The sequence below is a fragment of the Xenia sp. Carnegie-2017 genome, unplaced genomic scaffold (genome assembly GCF_021976095.1).
Source record: "Xenia sp. Carnegie-2017 unplaced genomic scaffold, XeniaSp_v1 HiC_scaffold_1, whole genome shotgun sequence".
NCBI lineage: Eukaryota > Metazoa > Cnidaria > Anthozoa > Malacalcyonacea > Xeniidae > Xenia > Xenia sp. Carnegie-2017.
Window position 1 is genome coordinate 7,701,195 of NW_025813402.1, and position 21,341 is coordinate 7,722,535.

Here is a 21,341-nt window from a genome sequence, read left to right on the forward strand (position 1 = left end):
CTGATATTCAAGCATTAAATAAAATTAAAGCAATTATCTCACTACAAGGGCAGTAATCCATGAAAAAAATACTCACATCAGCATCGCTTTGCCTTCATTACAATTTTAAATTACTTTTTTAAGACCGATCAAGTACTGGGTCAAGATCATAAGATGTCTATTAGGAAGATTGAAACAACTGTTACGCTCAACAAAACATGGCGTCTGAAATGTAACCATTTGTTATTATTTCATACGTATGTACGTTTATGTAAATGATTACCTGTAAAATCAGTGGTGTTCTAGTGTGTCGCTTTGTTAGAAATAGAAATCATTTGTAAAATTATAAAGAGCTCAGAACGTTTGAATTACCATGAGTGATGTAAAAGATATATTGGAGATTGAACAACCATCAGTAGCGACACCAACGAAAGAGACAATCGTTGCTGGAGGCCATAAGGTAAAAGCTGTTTGGTGACCAATGTCATAAAACACGTATTTATTTATTGGGTGCTTAATTTCATGCGCGGTTGGGCATGACTAAAAAAGCAGTGAACATTTGTTTCGGGGACCAAATCCTCCTCACTCCCTTGACAAGTTAAAAAATTTTATACCAGTCACAACTCCGACCTTTCTTTAAACTTTATTTCTTGAGAGTCACAATTCCTTTCTATACATTTTATGAATGTCCCCCTCCACCCCCCATGGTAAATACAATCCCAACTCATGGCTTCAAATTTTGTGGAAGGGGTGTAAAACCACAACTCTAGCTGTTAAAGTTGATTGCATCGAGTAATTACCACAGTTTCTACCTGATCCTGTAAATTAAACAGAAAAAAACGAAGAAACATGTTGAAGCTTATCGTCGACCTGAAGGAATGCATAGAGAGCTGTATGCCTTGCTTTATAGTGACAGCAGGTGCGTACTTTGAACCATTTATAATACATTTATTGTGCAATTCTGTCAGCATGCTCAATTTGAAGTTTATAGAGTATTACAAGAACATCCAAGCTGGGTTTAGCATACATGGTCTAAAGATGTTTTCTTCAATGTCCACTTGCACAATAATAAAAGAATTGATCATTTGTCTTTGAAATTTGAATTGTTCGTCTAACAAAAACATACACTCCCCACACACCATAAAAGTTATATTGAAAGAGCTCAAGCATTTGAAATTTTCCCTTAATACTTTTGACTGAGACATAATGAAATTGAAAACAAATAATGATAATTTTAGAGGACCTCCAGCTCTTGCACCAACTGATACAAGCCAAGGATATAAACAAGTGAAAGCAAAACTTGGCAGGAAGAACGTCCGTGCTTGGAAGTGGATGCCGTTCACGAATCCAGCTAGATCTGATGGTGCTGTATTTTATCACTGGCGGAGATCTACAGAAGAAGGAAAGGATTATCCCTTCTCTAAATTTAATAAGGTATTATAAAATAGACACAATAAAATGTGTGTGCTGATTGGTCCAGAGCTGTGTTTGCATAAGCCTGTGAAAAATGATTTGAGCTTAGCCAATCAAATCAATCAATCAATCAAAGAGAATTCACAAATCAATCATGAATAATATTAAAAGAATATTAAAATGTTTTCTTGGTTATGTATTATTGTAATTTTATAAAAAAAATAAAAGATGTTTTTCGTGTTTGCACAGGCTTATGCAAACCTCGAAGACATTTGTGAGAACTCTCAAGCAGGTGTAACACTCGACCTTCAATCTCGGGCTTGCACAGATCAGCTCTAGAGTTCTCCCAAAGATTTCCTCGGCTTGCATAAGCCTGTGCAAACACAGTAAACATCTTTTATTTCTTAAATAACAGTATGCATCAATCTCAAAAGCATTTCAGATATCAACAAAACATGGAATACCATACGTCATCATCGTGATAAATCTAGTGTCTAGAATTAATTACAAAACACTACAGTTGACTAGCTCTCGTTTACTTGGTTTTTTCAATCCTGTCGCAGTCTCTGCTGTGGGCAGTTTTTAACTTCTCATCTTAAATTTTAGAAAGTAAATGTTCCAGAATACACCGAAGAGGAATACGAGGTGAAGTTTATCTGATAAAGTTCAAGCTTTTAAGAGTACGAATAAATCGTCAGAATATCTAGGTTACACAACCGTATAGCTTATATAGCTTATACGCTTTACCAAAACTTTGAACAAGAAAACAGAATTACATTCAAATTCGACTTCTTAGATGTATCTTGTTGATTCGTCGAACTCCGAGTGGAACAAAGAAGAAACGGACTATTTATTTGAAATGTGCAGGTAATCTCTCACCTCTACGCATTCGTCGTCCTGTAATAACATGTGTAATTATTCAATACTCATTTTTATCGATTAATCGGAGGCACTGAAATTCGTTGACAATTATATTCTAGACGCTTCGATTTACGATTTGTCGTTATTCATGATAGATATGATAAAGAAAAATACAAGGTAATATACATCAAGTTGCCGTGAATTTAATGTCTGCGGTACATAGACTACCCCTCTCCCCCCGTCGTCATTACTGGGAACATTAATTATTTCCTTGATTCCTTTTCTTACGCCAGGAGAGAAGTATCGAAGATTTAAAAGATCGTTACTACGATACAGTCACTAGACTTCTGAAGGTGGTTTGTTGCTTTTGTGTTCTCTAGTAATCGGTGTATTAAATTTACTGAAATCCGGAAGTATTAACAGGCAGTATCTTTGCTCAATGTCAGCCCCATGCACAGTTTTACAATATTTCACCAATGAAGTATTGGGTGGCCATACCACAAACAGTTTGCTACGCACCATTAACTTTGATATTATGTAAGTCCATGTATGTGTAAAATAGGGCCGCGCGCCACCAGGTGTGGAACCAGATAATCTCCCGACTCCTTATGATGCAGACCATGAAAGAACACGCAAGAAACAACTTCTGAAACTATTTGACAGAACGCCTGAACAGGTGAAAATGTTAAGTAAAACAATCCCAGCTGACTGTTGGAAAAACTTATAATTGTCTGTTTGGGAATAAACTCTAGTACGTTGGTTACCGTATGACGGATATATGTGTATATCTAGCAATGCTTAGGGATCTCTTTTGTAATTAGTCACTGGATTGTAATGGATAGGCACTGCTTTAAAGATGTGGAATGTTTTACGCCATCGTACCTTTAGATTGAAGAAGAAGAATATCTTCTTGCTGAATTGAAGAAAATCGAAATCCGCAAAAAAGAAAGAGAGCGAAGACAGCAAGATTTGCAGAAACTTATAACAGCCGCGGAGAGCACTACCGAGTCAAGGCGAGTCGTGCCGTGAGATTCGTATGTAATCTTCGAGCATTAGTTTTAACTCGACACCCTTGTTTCGACAGGAACCAAGAGAAAGTACGACCGGCTAATTTGAATAAGAAAAAACAGACGAAGAAGAAGGAAGCAGTAGTCGAAAAACCTACCAAGGTAATGAAATGTCAACGCAAGTAATCACCCTGGAAAATGAATCCGACGATTTCATATTTTTACAGATCGAGGGGGCTGGTATCAAGTTTCCAGAGAATAAAGCAGCCGGCGTTTCCCTTCGTAGTTCACGGGTAGGTTTCAGAAAGAAACCCCCGTAGTTATCGAAGACCATGAAAAATCAAATAAATTTTTGTTCTTTGTAGCTAAAAATGCCAAATTCCGTGGGAACGAAAAAGTCGAAAGCAGTTGAAATGCTCTTGGATGAATTGAAAGTTGGTATGTTTTCTGGGCACGTTCCCTAACTTTATTATTCAACTTCAGTGTGCAATTTGATTGGATTAGAAATATTTACTAATTTATATATATGCTTAAAATACAATGACTCAAATATAGTAGTACTTATAATGTAAAAAGATGTAAATGTAACATTATCAAAACAATAGAATGCTCAATATCAATGAAGATTAGCAGTGGCGGACCCTATTGTTTGAGGGGTGGGGGGTGGGCTCGTCCTCAAGACATGAGATTTCTCGGGAGGCCAGGTAGTATCCATTTGAATACATTCAGAGGTGGATCTAGGATACGTCAAAATAAATTAATGCAGCTCGTTTTCGTTCCATTCACATTTCGAAATACCTTCGAATGGTAAAATTTAATTCTTTAGAAATTCAAAACCAATGGTTTTGTTTTGAAGGAAATTCGAATTTTAAATCGAGCTACAATACGTAATTTATTTTTTACCAACGCTGAATACTTTTCAGTAAAATTTGTATGTCCTGATGTTTTATTTCATGGAATCCTGTCCATAAAAAAGTCGAGAAAATTTAATGCGCATGCCGGGACTGACACAGTATAGAAAACTGCTAAATACTCATTGTTTAATATGACAGTTACTTTATATAGGTGTGATTAGTGGGATTTTTAACCTTTAAAAATTATTGAAGTGATCGAGTCCCCGCCCCAGCCCCCCACCAAGAGTCCACAAATGAAGATAGGCAAAACTAACAATGATACAATATGTCGTAAATTCGTTGCATTGTGTTACACTTAAAGAATGAAAGATGTTTATTGTGTGTAAAAGACAACTCCCATTTTTATCATAAAAGAAATGAGTTGGATATTTTTGTGGTTTCTTAAGCGCGCTTCATGTCATACCTATATACCCCAAGATAACCTGTCGCTCAAATAGAAACAGTCTTCCTAACAATAAACACGAACTTTTTTTATTTAAGAACTTGTTCCAATGCCAACAGAAGAAATATGCAAGAATTTCAACGAACTAAGGTGGCTAAGAAAAATGAGGATTTTCTGACGAACGACCACTCTTCTTAACTTACTTAATCAATTTGTATAGGAACGATATTATTCTACTCTACGACTTAAAGCAAGCGTCCACGAATTGCGAATTTGAGCTACAATCCTTGAAGTAAGGAATCCTTTTTGGATGCAAAACATGACAAGAATTGACTGAAAGTTTGAATTTCAATTTGTTTGCACAGACACAGATATGAAGCCTTGATGCCTGGAAAAGATATAGCCGAAACTGGTGAGCATTTGAAAATCACGCAACATGTTAATTAGTGTTGTGAAATTTGACTGCAACGGCTGTAGTAATTCCAAGCAATTCTTTTCGTTCCTGTTTTAGTCCCGTCATCCATAGCAGTCTTAACCGGAGTAAGTATGATAGAGAATTCGCGGAGAGATTCAACTGATAGAGAACATGAATGAAAACATTTTGCATTCCAAGCAAGCGGCGAAAAAGAATTATTACACTAGGGTGGCCTGAATTATAAGACACGAAAATAGTACCATTATTGTCCTTATTACATAGGCGACATTACAAGCTTTATAGCAACGTTATTGACCACCACTATATTGTAGATAACTTCCAACAGTGGTAGTGCCACTCCCCTCATAGACAACGTCATCGCTCCTTTAGCTGCTGTCAATGCGGTAAGTTTTTTTCCCTCTTTTCAGTTTGTAATGATCGATGGAGTGCGTACATATTACATTTGTTGCCCTCAATAGCTTAAGTCAAACAGGATTTTGTTTCAATTGAATTTATAGAGAAAACGACGAAATGTGCCACAGTTTATGGAACAAAATCCTCTCAAGAAAAAGAAAACATGATTACGCGAAGAAGCTGCCTAACAAACACCATGAACAGGACATTAAAACACAAGCTAACATTTATTACATATAGACCAACGTCAAACGAATCCGTTCGTACTGTTTATTCAATAGCATCTTTCAAGGAAATAAAAAGGTGCTTACATTATCTACAAAAAATTAAACTTTGTCATCTTTGAATGGACCGTTTGAATCGCGACTCTATCAAAAACGGTTTTCAAACCATGAAAAAATTTACAGGTTAAAGCAAACCACTATCTGCGCTATGTGCAACTGAACCTGGGATTAATCACATGTGAAGCACATGTTAAGCACAAGACATTCATAAAGATTTTCTATTTGTGAACAAGAATTAGTAAAGCCGTGAGGAACGTTTTCTGAGGAACGTCAAAGTCATTAATAAAATTCAAAATCGAAGTGCGAAAAATATTTTGAAACACAAACAAAACAACTTTAGTATTGTGTCGTAAAGTAATACTATATCGTAGGCAAGTCTTACAGCAAATTCCATACCTAGCAAGTATTAATCCCACGCGTCCTCATCATCCCCGTTCTGCAGAGAAGATGACGCATTTCCGCCAGGAACGGAACTGCTTTTCTGAGCAGGGGAATATGAATTTCTTGAACTATTAAAGCCACCGTTTGCACGATCTAACTGTAAAGTTGAGATAGATGAATAACGTATTGGATATATGAACATGAAAAACTGACTAATAGAAAAATCAATAAAACACAAAATTTAGCTGCAAAACAGATGAAGGGAGCATATTTCTACTAACTTTCTCATAACAATTAACAATGCATATTAGAGAAATTTAGTGAACATCGTATACATACCCGTCTTGTATCTCGAGAGGCAAATTTTCCTCCGGCAGGACCGTAGTTAGTCCCCAATGCTCGCTCGGCGACCTCTTCAATCCAATTTGGCACCTCTTGCAAAGCCTATAAAACGAAACGAATAACTCATGGTTCCTCAAAACCGAATTCAATACAACATTCATACAAATATAAATATAAACAAAACGACGCAAATAACCAGATAACATTAAAGAACTCACATCAGACAAAACTTTTACCAGGCTTCTCGCTAACTTATCATCTTTCCCGCGCTCAAAGAACGCCATTGCTTTTCCTTGATTTCCGATTCGCCCAGTTCTACCAATACGATGAACGTACTCTTCGATTTGCTGAGGCAAATCATAGTTTATCACTTGCTTTACATCCGGTATATCAAGGCCTCGTGCTGCAACCGATGTCGCAATGAGAATAGGAGCACGACCATTACGGAAATCGTCCAAAGCCATTTCACGTTCTTGTTGCGTGCGGTCACTGTTTAACGACAATAACAGAATTTTCTCTGCTGGTGTTCTTCGGAAGGAATATCTCAACAATTACAGGTTCAAAACTCTCCATAACAGAAAGCGGAATCAACCTTAGCAAGCAGTGTTGCCAAGCATATTTTAACATATATACTGAATTCTAGTCTCATAACACGTCAGTTACGTTGTTATTAAATTGCTCTTCACTAAAGGCGTAAAATAGCATTTACGAAATTGCAGTTTTTACGATTTCACTGGGCAAGGGTTCCAGTCTTCCAAATCCTCTGCCACATGACTCTCAGGTTCTTTCAAGGTTAATGGCCTCCCAGTGTAAAATTCTTAAAATATCCCTTGGCAAAGCACAGGAGTTTAGGTAGGGACTTCACCAACACTACGTATTAGAACAGTACGCACGTACCGCGACTTAACATAGAGTAATTTAGCAAACACGACGTTTCGTGTAAGATATCGTCAATTTTTCGCGAGGGATCCGGGTCTAGGACGCCACCATGTCGTAAAGTATTTTTGATACAGGTAATCTATTTTCATAGTTTGTGTCTATACTATCTCTTTCTATCTCTCTAATTCTGAACAAATTTTGCATATTAAGATTTCAGGCCGACCTGGGTTTTATTTTAAGAAATCCTATCGCACAACAAATGATTTCGCTCAATGCACCATCAGACAGTTTACATTAACGACGCTATGCTAACGCGATCGTCAACAAAATAAAACAAAACACTACCATGATCGAAAGTTGCGGAAAGTTAAGAAAAAACAAATTTTAAAGATTTAAATAGAGGGTGAAAATGCTAACCAACGGATAGTACTTGGGCAAGATGGTCCGCCACGCACAACGAACAACAGATTGTGGCAATAATATAAGACTGACTTGTAAAGGAATAGTGAATTATTACTTAATAGCCTACCCACTGATACTGGTCGCTGGAAGTTCATTTTGGGATAGCCAGTTCGCGAGGAAATCTGCGTTTCTTTTTCGTTCCACAAAAACAAGAGTCTTATTTTCCCCTAAATATCAAACAAAAGTGAAGCACACTGAAAGCGAGCTCTGCCAAATCATCAATATTCACGATTTTCCATGAAATAAATAAAATAAATGTTCAATGAAATAAATACAGTTTTGGAGATCTCATATTTAAGACAATCAAATACTTCGCATCATACGTATTAATGCCTATTCTGTGCCCTGAGTTGCTTTGACCTCGTCAATGGTGTGCAAACAAACTTATTATTGTAGACCAACTGGAAAGGAGCATATATAAGAGCCAGCGAGACTTTAGATGGGATAAAAATAACGAGAACTTATCTCGTACCTGATTGCTGAAGTATTTCCATTAAAACAGATCTCTTCTGGCTTCCCTCTACGTCTAGGACTTCTTGCTTGATGTCCAAGTTACTACCACCGACGCTACCAACAGCTAAGAATAGGTAATCGTTGAGGAATTCCGCAGCTAACTTTTGTATTCTATCAGGAAATGTCGCACTGAACATTAATGTTTGACGCTGCGACTTCTCCGGCATTCCACACTGAGTAATGATCTTTCTCATGTCATCTTCAAAACCCATATCAAGCATGCGATCGGCTTCATCCAGAATAAGATATCGAACGTTGTTGAAGCTAACCTAAAACATATATCAATTGTATAAGTCGCGGTTATACGACGGTATTCACTGCAGAAAGAGTAGCAAAAATTTTTAAAACATCTACTAAACTAAAAAAAAAAGAGCGGATGACTCATTACGAAGATTTACTGTCACATATATATTTTTCTCTTGCATGTTAACATGTTTTATGAAGCTATTTCACTGGACGTTAGATTCACCATGTTCCTCAAAAGCAATTGTATTTGCACTATTTTTATAACAGATATCCTTAAATCATTCCAAATTTACTAGGGAACAAGATCAACAACAGATAATCTATCCCGCCCCCACACCCGTTGACATAATTTTAATAATTTTAGGAAGACCTTTGGTGACAAGTAATAAACCCTTAAAATTGCCATATCTTACTCTATCTCTTCCGACAAAGTCAAGCAATCGACCAGGTGTGCCAATAAGAATGTGACAGCCTCGTTCAAGCTGCGACAGTTGATAGCCAACGCTGACACCACCATAACATACAACTGGTCGGAGGTAAGTGCCATACGAGAATTTTAAAGCTTCAGTAAAGATTTGGAGAGCCAATTCTCTTGTTGGGGCAACGCATAATGCGGCAGGACAAGGAGCATTTCCGCCAAGGTATGTGGTCTCGGCCAATCGATTGTACACCATGCCCGCCATCACTGGTAGCATGAAGGCAACCTAGTGATAACAAAGAATGAGAATTGGTTTCAACAATACGCTCAAACTACTAGCAAACATGAACAATAATAAAATTTTAATCGATTCTGAGTTTATCGGTATGTGCATACACAGATCATCAAAAGACGTACATGCAGTAGTAGACGTACACAATGTAAAGTCGTTTTAACTGCCAAAATCAGGGTCACGGAACTAACTTTCTTAGATAGTTGAAGTTATTTGAAGAACATTTGCAATACATTTTGTAGGAAGAAAATGCTATCTTTTTGGGCTTTTCGGGCCTAGAATTAATTAGGTGACTCGTGCCAGAAGTGACGTACATACGTAGGAGAACCATGCATGGAAAAAATAGCTTTCATTACACATGTTTACAGTAAACAATAAACAGTTAAAAAGTAGACCTGTTCGCATAAAATTCTATATTATACGGTGTTTGTAGCTACTTTATGAAAAGAGCGTGTTTTCTTATGTACGTCACTTCCGGTGTTGAGTCACCTACTTGTAGGTTAAGATAAATTTTTGACCCATGAAATTGTGAGCAAATGTATTTAAAATCAATTTAACTACTTAAACCAGTTACTTCCCTGACTTCGATATAGGCACTTCAAACAAGAGCGAACTTTAAAAAATATTTAAGTATACGTACATGTATTAATCCCACCCCACAGAGACCTTAGTGACAGACTGCATACTTACAGTTTTTCCGGAACCCGTTTGTGCGCAAGCCATGACATCACGTCCCTTGAGGATGGCAGGCATAGCATGTTTTTGAACTGGCGTGGGTTTGGTGAATTCCGCTCTAGCTAGATTTGCCTTTAGCGTATCCGGCAACAATAATTCGTCAAACGTCTGAATGGCACCAGGTGGCGCATTTCCGGTAACCTCAACAGGTATATTATCGAATCTACAATACATAAAATGGCGATAAGAGTTATCGAGCCAGGCCATACCTGCCATCAACAACACAAAATCAAAAAGGAAACTTATTGCAACACCATTACAAAAACTGAGAAACATGACCTTTTACTAATACGTAAAACTAGACTCCTCAATGACACGATACTAAATTTTACTAACAGCTACAGCATGAAACACAATACGAAACGACATAGGAAAAACTTATAAAATGCACTAAAGCAAGCATTGCTTGCTATTCTGTATCCATATTGTTGTAATGATACCCTCCATGAGCATCACCACAACCTCGTTCCCAGATGCCATGATATACCGTCACTTCACTCCCCACTCCCCCTCCTTCAATGCATGTAAGCTTATTTTTTCAAATAGATTAAGGTGGAACAAATACTCATGAAATGTAAAGGAATTTTCAAGTGCAGTTTGTTCAACGTTGTTATCATACGTACCGATCAAAATTAATGCCTTTGTGAACAGCGGTTTTGAACAACATGTCAACATCTTCAGGCATGGGCGGAGGAACGTAATCTATTCTAGACGCCGGTCGCGGGCAAGTTCCTCCTTAAATATTAATTCAACTCATAAGTTCCAAAATTAATTATTCATATAAGAAAACTCGACAACCATACGGAGCTGTGCACAACATGTCAAATACATGTTTGTATATGTAGATAGTCCAGTTTAGTAGAATCATTCAAGAATTTTGTCACCAATCACTACTTTAATTTATTTGTAAATGTTTACGATATTGACCAACCGTGTACCTGGTCAGCTTTTATAGACTGTTCCTGTCATAGAACTCATTCGCACTGATTTATTATTTATTATCTTGTAAAACTTTTTTTTCTGTAGGGAGTTTCCTTGCATTGGTACTCACGTCCCGTTCGTTACTCCCTTTTGGCCATCTCTACCGTGTTAAATTTATTTATTTATTTATTTATTTATTATTGTAACTGAGTAGAATGCCGATAAAGCTGTTAAATTAAATAAAAAAAAATCAAATCCTGACAACGACTGTTGGCGGTAGACTAACTCGATAACCATACGGAGCTGTGCACAACATGTCAAATACGTGTTTGTATATGTAGATAGTCCAGTTTAATAGAATCCTGTCAACGACTGTTGGCGGTAGATGACGCTGACTGCTAGCGGTAGACTAAAATGACTACCGCGAAGATTGTCGAAACGACAGTACACATTAACACCAACAGTCCTTCTCAGGACTCTACTAATCTGGACAATCTATATCTACAAACATGTAACGATACTCACGGGCTCAAACCTAAAACTTTATGTCAACTATAAATATCAAATGGAGTAGCCTAGTCGAGGAATAGTTTGTGCCTTCAATCATGCAAAAATAAGACATCAGTAATGCATGCGACGGACTTTGAAGTTATTGGTCGTAAAAGAAATATTTGGAAGCTATAGTCTTATAGCCCATTTTACGGAAGCAGTTAATACTTGTGAAAATGCCAAACTGTTATTAATGCAACACAATCAATTATGTTGTTCGTTTCTTCTTATAACATACACTATTATAATTGTGTTTACGAAAAAGATACCTTGATTGAAATTCGAAGATTCTCGGGAAAAATGACTCTTCTCTTCATGTCTTCCAAAGCGATCTCCTCCACCGTTATTGCCAGCAAAGCCATACTCTGATCGAGGTAAACGATTTGAAACGTTAAATTTGTTTTGATTGAATGACGTTGGATGGGAGCCACTGGTTTTGAGTTATTAGTTGATGTCAGGTCAAGAGGATTAGTACTTTGACTAGGAAACTGGTTATCGCCAAATGACTGTTCCTGCTTTTGAACTGGGCTAATTGACTCGCTCTGGGTTTGAATCTGATCTTGATTCTGGTAGCTATTATGTAATGTCTGTTGATGTCCATATCTGTGATTTTGGTAATGCTGTTGAGTCATTCCATAGGATTGATTTGAAGCACTTCCATTTTGATTTTGCAATGTATTTTGTTCATTTTTCTGATTTTGACTATGCTCTTGATTCAGTCCATAGCCCAGATTTTGATTATATCCCTGATTTTGGCCAAATCCCTGATTCTGATCATATCCTTGATTCTGATTGTATACGTGATTCTGATCATATCCCGGATCCTGGTTATAACCCTGATTCTGATCATATCCTGAATCCTGGTTATATCCTTGATTCTGATCATATCCCTGATCCTGGTTATATCCCTGATTCTGGTCATATTCCTGATTTTGGCCATATCCTTGATTCTGGTGGTATCCCTGATTTTCATCATATCCTTGATTTTGACCATATGCCTTATTCTGGTCATACCCTTGGATCTGGTCGTACTCCTGGTTTTGGCTATACCCCTGATTTTGATCATTAACCACATTTTGATCATATGCTTGATTGTGTTCAAAAGTCTGATTTTCATTAGAACCTTGATTTGGATTGAAAAGCTGATTCTGATCATGCACTTGACTTAGACCATAGGCTTGATTCTGGTCATATGCTTGATTCTGGTCATATGCTTGGTTTAGATTGTATGCATTGTTTTGATCATTTACACCGTTCATATTGTATGCATGGTTCTGATCATTTGCCTGGTTTTGATACACCAAATTTTTATCATATTTCTTATGTTGACCAAAATCATCATTGTACATGTGATGTGAAGTTGGTTGATCGAACTGCGAATGCTCTGCATTTGCATGATGATCTGTAATGTGCATTGAAGTAAAATTGTTCATCATAGAACCGACATTTGAGGTTTGGTTTAAACCAAGAGAGGAGTCTTCATGAAAACCATTGTATTTTCCATGCCCATTTGACAGTGATGCAGATTCAACAAATGGAGTATTTGCAAAAGAGTCCTGCATTCTCCCATTGCCGGAAGACCCAGGACTTCTTGTGGAATTGTTGTATTCCTGACGTATACCACGGCCAAGTCCATATGAAGCATTTGGTGCAGGAGTACGCCGTTGCCTACTTGAACCTGAAATAAACCAAAACATCATTTTCATCAGTCATCAGTGAACATTTCAATGAAAGATATTACAAAACAGCTTGTAGAAAGTTAAAAAACACAATAAAGATACACAGCTGATCCGTTTAATGCAAGAACACCATAAAATGCAATAGCCATTACCAAGATTTTGGCCTCTTTCTTTATAAGATTTGGTGTATTCTACTCTCAATGTCTGGTTTTCAATATTCATTCCATTAAACATCAAAATGGCTTTCTCTGCTTCTTCTTCAGAAGCAAAGATGACAAACCTAACAATGATTTAACAGTCATAAATAATGTGAAATCTGCAGTTATCTCATAAGAACAAAAATATATTTCAACCAAAGTCACTAACAACTTTGAATCACCTAAAGAAATTTTTATTACAAATGAGCAAGCATTACAAACAACAATTAAGCATGAAAATGTCCAGAGTTTGGGTGATCAAAACTTTTCAGTACAGCAAATTATCTATCATTGCCATGCAAAAATTGTTGCACTCATTCACTGAAAAAAAAAACAATCCATTTATAAAGAAATGATGGTTACTATAAATAATTGCAAATCAGAATGATTTGTCCAAGTTTGCCACTCTCAACATCATATAGCATCATGCAATATCTGCCTACTTAAATACTTCCTTAACATAAGCCAGGAAAGCAAAATTGTAAATAGAGACAACTAACGACAAGAAGAGACAATCAAGGAAAATGAACACTTACGCTATTTTGGTATTTCTATTTCCCTTTGGAGGAAAACATTTAACAGAAATTACATTTCCAGCCTGGCGAAATGAGTCTTCCAACTGAGTCTGAGAAAGGAAAAAAAAACTTCTAGTACTTGACTTCTGCTGCTTAATGATTTTTGTCGTCATTAAAAGTAGAAAAAATCATCCTTGATCATGTATCAATGTTATTTATCAAATTACAAATTGATAGGTACAAATAGTAATAAACCTAGTATGCAAATGTCACTATTTATCAAGCAAGGTATTACTAGTATGCATTTTGGGTATGCAATTTTGACATATTTCTCAAAATTTTGCTCATGAAGATTAACCATGATTGTGATTCCAACATTCACTCAAACTTTCAACCACACATAATTTATAGAAATTAAATAAATTGATTCACATGAAATTCAACAACTGTGTATTACATAACTATCGACAAAATCTATGCAACAAAAATATACTTTTATTTATGTATTAAATATCACAATTAACTCATAACAAAAACTTACATCATCAAAACTAAGTGGCAAATTGCAAATGTAGAGTGGGAAATTTGCATTCTTTTGTGTGTCATTCTTCGTTGATGATGATGAAGACATACCAAACATATTATTTTCCATCTTAAAAGAAAAAAATTGAGCTTGTAGACGATCACTTGAATAAAAACTACTGCTAACTATTTCACCAAATCCTTACTCCTAAAGAAAAATTAATACAAAGATTCAGTTGCAGGTAGTATAATCTGGTGTGATGGTTTCAGACAGTGTTATGAGTTGAGTCATTTCCCCCAGACTAAAGAAAAGGTCTTTCAACTGCTGAATAAATTAGCATAAGCACTTGCTTGCAATTATGAAAAACATTACATTGAAGGCAATGTTACAAAAAGTTATTTGCACAATCATTAGCTATAAACCATATTTTAGTTACTATATTTCTGCCAGTCACATTGATAGGTGAAAAATTGTTAGAATATGTAGACGCATTTTGTAAACCATACGTGTTTCCAACATGAACAATAATTGGTCAAATATACTGTTTATACACTGAACTTTGGTTATATTTACACGACACACAATGCATTTATAGCCATGAAAACCTTGATGGTTATAATTGATGAGTATAAACCTTGATGAGTCTTAGAACGTCCTAACACATATTTCATTTTTTTCCACATGAGATTTTTAAGACAAGGAGAAAGTGCACTAGACGAAACATCTTGCAAGTTAAAATTTACTGCACCAGTCAATGATTACGTGAAATTGTTTCGTATTTTGTACGCGTTAGAGCAGTTTGATTTGTGGCTTGAAAACTGTGACAATCATGTTGTGATGCACTTAAACATTAGAAAATACGGCAATGTAAAGCATAATCTACGGCTAATCTTACAGTCCTACATCAAGATGAAGGATGCAGAAGAGTTATCAACGTTGGTGTTAAAATATATTTTTTCGCAGTACGCAACCAAGGTGTATCATAATGCGCCAATACGTTCAAAAAGCTTTGTCAAACAAAATATCAGAACAGAAAACTACAAACCCCGCTGAGAGAGTTAAAATTCATAGACTTACTGTGGCCCACGTGTGTCGTAGAACTGCAAGAGTGAAGTGAGGTGAAGTAACAGATTTCCGATGTTTTGGGTACGTGCGCGCGCAAATGTGCACTTGTATGTAAACAGTGTCCGGTTTCCTCAAAAAGACAAGAGACAAAAATTACCTCATTGTCCATTGTTCCTTAACCACTGTATGTATTCACTCCCATAGATAAAATTCCCCTGTGTGTAATCACGCGTGATTAGGAACAATGAGATGATTTAAACTGTCTCTTTATTAACTTCGTGTTTCGCTGGTTCTGCTAGACGATAAATCGACCCATAATCCAATCTTTAACAATAACAGATTTAGGGTTAGATTGGATTCTGATGACTAGGTTTACATTATTTACTGTTACAGAAGAACTGAAACTCTGAAAGACGACAAGGTTATGGCAACGGCAGAAAACGCCGATTGACCCTGAACAGATGTATTGATTGTACGGTCTTCCTTATCATAATTAAACAATTTAAACATTTTACATCAACGAATATTTAGTTTGCTGGCAACCAAAGTTTTCCTTGCATAATCTAAGAAAATTTTCTAAGAAAATGGAGGAGGTTGATGTGTTTGTGACTGATCCTACGACTTTGGATGCAGAAGTGTATGATCTTTGGCTATATGGGCTTACAGGTTTGATGAATGATCGTTTACTTGTGATCGTATTTTTCATAGATAAGTACGTTAAGCGTGCAGTATTTTTGAGCAGTCATTAGATACTTGTGCTGATTATTATGTTTGTTACAAACATTACAATACGCATTGTTCTCTGTGACATTGCTGAACACTTGGAGCCAATACATTCCAGGCTGTATGCCATTCCAGCAAGCAGATATAACTGAAGTATTACAGATGTAGAAGGCATTAAACACACACGAAAAAACATTTGCATCAAGCAGTAATGTCTAGTGTTTGGCAAACTAAGACTTATTACCATTTACAGTGGTAACCCTTGGCATAGCTAGCCTGCAAATTTGGTCATGTTACCTAACCTTCTTATCATTAGCATTATTCATGTTTTTAGAAATTCATTGTTTCACAAAAAATTTTACATAGCATAAATAAACCTTTAAAGCTAGCTATGTCAAAAAGTGTTAAACCCATCATTTACAGTGTAATACAAAGTTATTTAGTAAATCATGTACATATATGAACATATGAGTTCATGTTTACATATCAATATATGATATGTTGAGCCCTGCAATGATTTGTTTTTGTATAAGAGAGAAAGAGAGAGTAACACTGTTATTGCTAGTAAGTTATGGAAAATCACTTCTACATACTTAACCCTTGAACAAGATCTCTGCACCTCCAGTGTTAGTTATGTCCGTGCAAAGCTTTGTCATGTATCTTCTACTTACAAAAATGACTCACATATATGATAAGTTGACTGGCACTCTTATTTTTAATTTGAATATTGCTTATCAAATCAACAGAAGGAGAAGCAGCTGATCATTTGATAAAGCGTCGACATTTTGAACATGTTGCAGCATCACCTTCAATCATAGCCAGTGATATTTCAGATCAATACCGGGTTTATCATGTCTTGGAACATTTTCTTCCAACACCTACATTGTTAGCAACCCAGCAAATGCTTCAAATTCCCGCAGTCATTCAGAACAGGCTGATTGAAAGGTTAGTTAAACAAAGAATTGTTTGGCATATGTACCATAACATTTTAGTTCTAAATTATGACTGTGGAGATGAAGATTATTTATCATTGAGCTTGATGATCTACTAATTTTGATGATGCCAGTTGTATAGATGAACTAAGTTTAATTATGTTAGTGATAATGATTGACCTTTTAATATAGATACTATGAATTTGATAATATTGTTGTGAGAGAACTTTTGGGAAAAAAGTTGACAACAAGGTTAAGAAAGGATCTGGATGACATATCTGAAAGATGTGACATTCCTTTAAAGAGTTGTAGGCGGCAATATGATAATGTAAAGAATGTTTTCAAAGCAGTAGAAGACTCCCCTGGAGATTTGGTATCTATTATCAAAACAGAGTTTCTGCTATCAGAAAGATTGTCAAAGTAAGAAAGACAAATCTATTAAATACACTTTTCTTAAATTTAAAGTTTTTAAATGGGGTCTTTGCCAATTGATGTTGATTCCCGTATATTTGCAGGTCTTATGCATGCATCGTGTTTATGTCATACCACAAATTTGAAACAACGAAGAAAAAGTATGTTATACGTAGCATGCTGTGTGCATAATTAGTGTTACTCTGTAAATGCCCTGGCTAGTTTCTTGGTTTATTGTAAATTATCCAAAACACCCCCCTGCCTTTCTCTAATCAACCCTTTCTAACAGATGCCTCATATCACATAACCAGTATAAGTGATATGATTATAGTGGGTTATTGATTGTGCTAAGAAACCATATAAATATGTTAATATTTAGTATTCATTTTGTTTTTGCTTGTTTACACCAAAGTGATAAAGAAAATTTCAACTCCTCTCTCTATTAAACGCCTCGTATCTGATTCAGAACTGCTTCAATAAGTTCATGGTCATTACGTATCTAGCGATCTGGTCACGTGAAGTTTTAGAAATCATGTGTCAATACATACAATCGTTCTTATTGGCTAATAGCTTGCAGTTTCGTAATTAATTACGCGAATCAAACTAATGCAAGATAACTCAGTAATGGACAGTATTGTACAAAAATAAGAATTTTTAATGAGAACTCTACTTACATCATGTGCGGCGCTCTCGATACAACTTGATTTTTATCTTACAATTTATACTCTTTTTTACATGCCTGTATTCACAACTTAAGCTTTTTATCTAATGCTGTTTTGAATTATGTTGTTTTTGACTTACAATTTTTTTACTAAACTTCAATAATTTTTTCAGACTGTCAAGTCTAACATTTGCTGATTGGGCTTTTTGTATCGATCAGCTGATATCTAAATGGACAACGACGTCTACTGGTATTGAATATATAGAGATGACATATGAATGGGAATGGGAACGAGTTTTAATGTTTTCATGTTCGTAAAGAATTTCTGGTTGAAATACGAGGCTATTGAAATAACTAAGTTCGGAATATCTCCACATCAAAAAGGAGGATTTTGTTATTGGTTGCCATACATTTTTCGTGTATTTGTGCTTTGTCTGTTTTATATTGGCAGTGATAGCTTCTAGCATACACCTAGTTGATTCAGGTTGACAAATTTAAATGAGTGCATGATATCTATGTACGAACGTACTTGCTTCGACCGTCTTATAGCGCGGTCTAGTTCATCTTGATATCTATCATGTTGCACAATCCAAAGCTTTGAAAACTCCAGCTTTAACCTAGTTATTTCTTCATCTGAGCTACTCAATCCTATTTCCTTGTTAGCGAATATAAACAGATACAAATTTTCCCCTTGAAATTATTTTTACGTCTATGATGCTAATTTAAAATTTCAGCATGTGCCGTCTTCAAAGACGTAAATATTTTGTCGATAATCACAAACAAAAAGCACAACTGACCAACGGCAATGACTCGCATGCAGAAGTTCAGACTCGTAGTTGTTGCATTCATGGCATCATCTACATCCCAAAGTAAATGGAATTGCATTTCTTTACTTTTGGGATGTAAAATATTCATATCATTATACGTGTTTAGAAGCAACTGACTCGGATACTGCCTTAGACATGGAGAAAAATTTTCTTCAAGAACTTAGAGACCTGAAAGTGTTTACATCCGATAAGGATATTGCGGACGAACATAAAAGAGCAGTCGTTGATCAACTAAAAACCAAAGATTCGGGGGAGGCTGCTAAACTCTACGAACCTCATGTTAAGGTTAGATTTTTTGAACTAATCTGAATCCCTTGAAGGAGGGGTTGAAGGATAAATTCAGGTTTTATTAAAATAAAGTACGTACATTCATATAACATGAAAGATCTTTATATTGAGCTAAAATTCTCTTGACTTTTACACAGGAATTCAGTTGATAGCAGTTATTTTATTATGTTGGACAATATTGTACTGCATTTTATTCAGTTTCAGTTTTTATATTTGCCTACTTATTATACTAATAAGGCTTTTAGGCTGCATTTTCTTACTTAGTAACGGAAATTCAGAGCTGGATATTTTCATATAGTTATTTATTTAAGTCTCGTGTTTCGCGAGCAGTGCAATTCTTATTTGTTACTCTGTTTTCCAGAATTTTGAGCGCATCTTAATCAATATTGGTGCTGGACTTATTCATCAAAAAGACATGAAGGACGTGTTCCTTGATTTGGTTGAAAAGGTGCACAACACAACGGCACGCGCCCGTTCGCGATGAAGCAGAAACGTTTGAAAATTTTGATCAAGAATATGTAGGATCCAGAAGTTTTCAACACCTTTCAACACCTTACGTATAACGCCATTGCAAACTGAAAACAATTAATGGATGTTTGTCTGCATGTGACAACACCATAATCTTTTCTAATTTTACGCTTGTCTATACTTTTCAATCCGCACTTTCTTGCATTCCCGTAGAGATTTTAGAGGCAAAAATGCATAAAATAGACCAATTTCTGCTATTTAGAATCATTGTATTTTTCAGATAAGCCTGTTGATTAGTTAATTGAATTTATAGCTGTTACAGTTGTATAGGCGTTCGTTATACAACACGTGTACATTTATATACAATAAGAATAGTTGTTACTGTCATTTACGTAGACGTGCTTTCTTATTATAACTTTTACTCAAAATCTAAATATAGCTATCTAACTGCTCTTTAGTTCATAGAGCCATGTAAGCAGCTGAAGTTGAATGTGAGTGGTTTATCCATGTTTCTACTGGCCCTCTTGACCACTTGTGAAAAGCTAATTTCAGTTGAGAGGTATGTATGTCTAATTCTCCGTTATTGTTAGCTTTTCAATACCGATTAATATTATATTTTTCAACAGAGCAGGCCTGTCTCGCCTAGTACCAGTCTACATTCGTTATCTTACTGTAGTACACAAGTGCATTGTACGGATCTATCCGGCACTATGAGTGAAATGGCGCTTGTTGAGATAACATGGCACCCGAATACTGCATACGGAAGATTTTGGAGCCCTTACTCTTTCATTCCCCACTTTCCTCCGATATTCTGCAGACTTCACGGGAACTTATGCTCTAATTACTATGACAACCACCTTTTTTACAAACATGAACTTCTGGACATGTTACATTATCAAGATATGTGTTTGGCTGATGGGGGTAAAAGTGCTAGATACTGATTTTCAATGGAAGAAGATTGTTAAGAAGCAGCTTGCTTGTCCAAACTAAAAAAAACTCAGCCAGCATCATTTGGTATTTGCTCAATGGACATTTGTACTGATATATATTATACTGACGTCAAGAGACATGGTTTTCTAACAAAAAGGCTTCCCTGAAGCGCGAAATACTTTAGATTTTAAAATTTCCTTCATATATTTGAAAGTAGACTTGATGTTTATCGTGCTCTATATATCATCTAGCAGTGGTGGATATGAATTACGTCAAAAGAAAGTACTGCTTTGGACATAATTACATTTTGAAATACCTTATAGTTAGTACATTATGATAATTTATATCGCCGAAAAGACTGCATTATAAGAACAAGCCACTTTCAAGCTGAAAGCATTTTAAGTCAGAAATCGGGAAAAAATATAAGAACATTGAGCCGGGTCAAAAAAAATGAGTATGTGTGTCTGTCATATTTTTAGTAAAACCGAAAACCTACAACTGTCAAACATCTCCAGTTGATGCCTGCATTTACAGTGGCTCCATACTGCAGCAGTTGTACCATTTCATTGTAATATTTAAAAAAGTTATCAAGAAACATCAATAGGCTCTGGAAACTTTACATCTCAGTGGCACTTGGCTTTATCGCATAATCCAGATTCCAGATTTATGATATCAGTGAATGAATAATAAATATATTTGTTATCGCCATGGTTGT

General features: G+C 35.9%; 3 protein-coding genes across 3 annotated transcripts; 2 read left to right on the plus strand and 1 right to left on the minus strand.

Moving 5' to 3' along the window:
* The first annotated feature begins 173 nt into the window (after positions 1-173).
* Positions 174-5,732, plus strand: LOC124442759 (DNA methyltransferase 1-associated protein 1-like). The gene is made up of 18 exons (XM_046993254.1): positions 174-439; positions 813-898; positions 1,218-1,413; positions 1,999-2,037; positions 2,189-2,259; positions 2,373-2,430; positions 2,547-2,606; positions 2,816-2,929; positions 3,142-3,266; positions 3,338-3,422; positions 3,488-3,553; positions 3,626-3,698; positions 4,655-4,706; positions 4,777-4,848; positions 4,922-4,968; positions 5,068-5,096; positions 5,304-5,375; positions 5,490-5,732. Exons 1-18 carry the CDS (start codon positions 353-355, stop codon positions 5,550-5,552), a joined length of 1,395 nt encoding a protein of 464 aa, XP_046849210.1. The 5' UTR covers positions 174-352; the 3' UTR covers positions 5,553-5,732.
* On the minus strand, positions 5,642-15,657 carry LOC124438430 (probable ATP-dependent RNA helicase DDX46). The gene is made up of 15 exons (XM_046988566.1): positions 15,544-15,657; positions 14,340-14,450; positions 13,820-13,908; positions 13,239-13,366; positions 11,677-13,085; positions 10,950-11,018; positions 10,869-10,899; positions 10,561-10,672; positions 9,893-10,100; positions 8,906-9,196; positions 8,206-8,515; positions 7,801-7,900; positions 6,611-6,881; positions 6,390-6,494; positions 5,642-6,207 (listed from the first exon to the last, which is right to left on the minus strand). The coding sequence occupies exons 1-15, from the start codon at positions 15,553-15,555 to the stop codon at positions 6,076-6,078; spliced, it is 3,378 nt and encodes a 1,125-aa protein (XP_046844522.1). The 5' UTR covers positions 15,556-15,657; the 3' UTR covers positions 5,642-6,075.
* A 114-nt stretch (positions 15,658-15,771) lies between these two features.
* Positions 15,772-21,334, plus strand: LOC124434600 (acidic fibroblast growth factor intracellular-binding protein B-like). Its single transcript, XM_046984492.1, has 9 exons — positions 15,772-16,052; positions 16,856-17,054; positions 17,234-17,461; positions 17,557-17,613; positions 18,287-18,363; positions 19,047-19,225; positions 19,590-19,676; positions 20,155-20,255; positions 20,323-21,334. Exons 1-9 carry the CDS (start codon positions 15,971-15,973, stop codon positions 20,408-20,410), a joined length of 1,098 nt encoding a protein of 365 aa, XP_046840448.1. The 5' UTR covers positions 15,772-15,970; the 3' UTR covers positions 20,411-21,334.
* Positions 21,335-21,341: the final 7 nt, after the last annotated feature.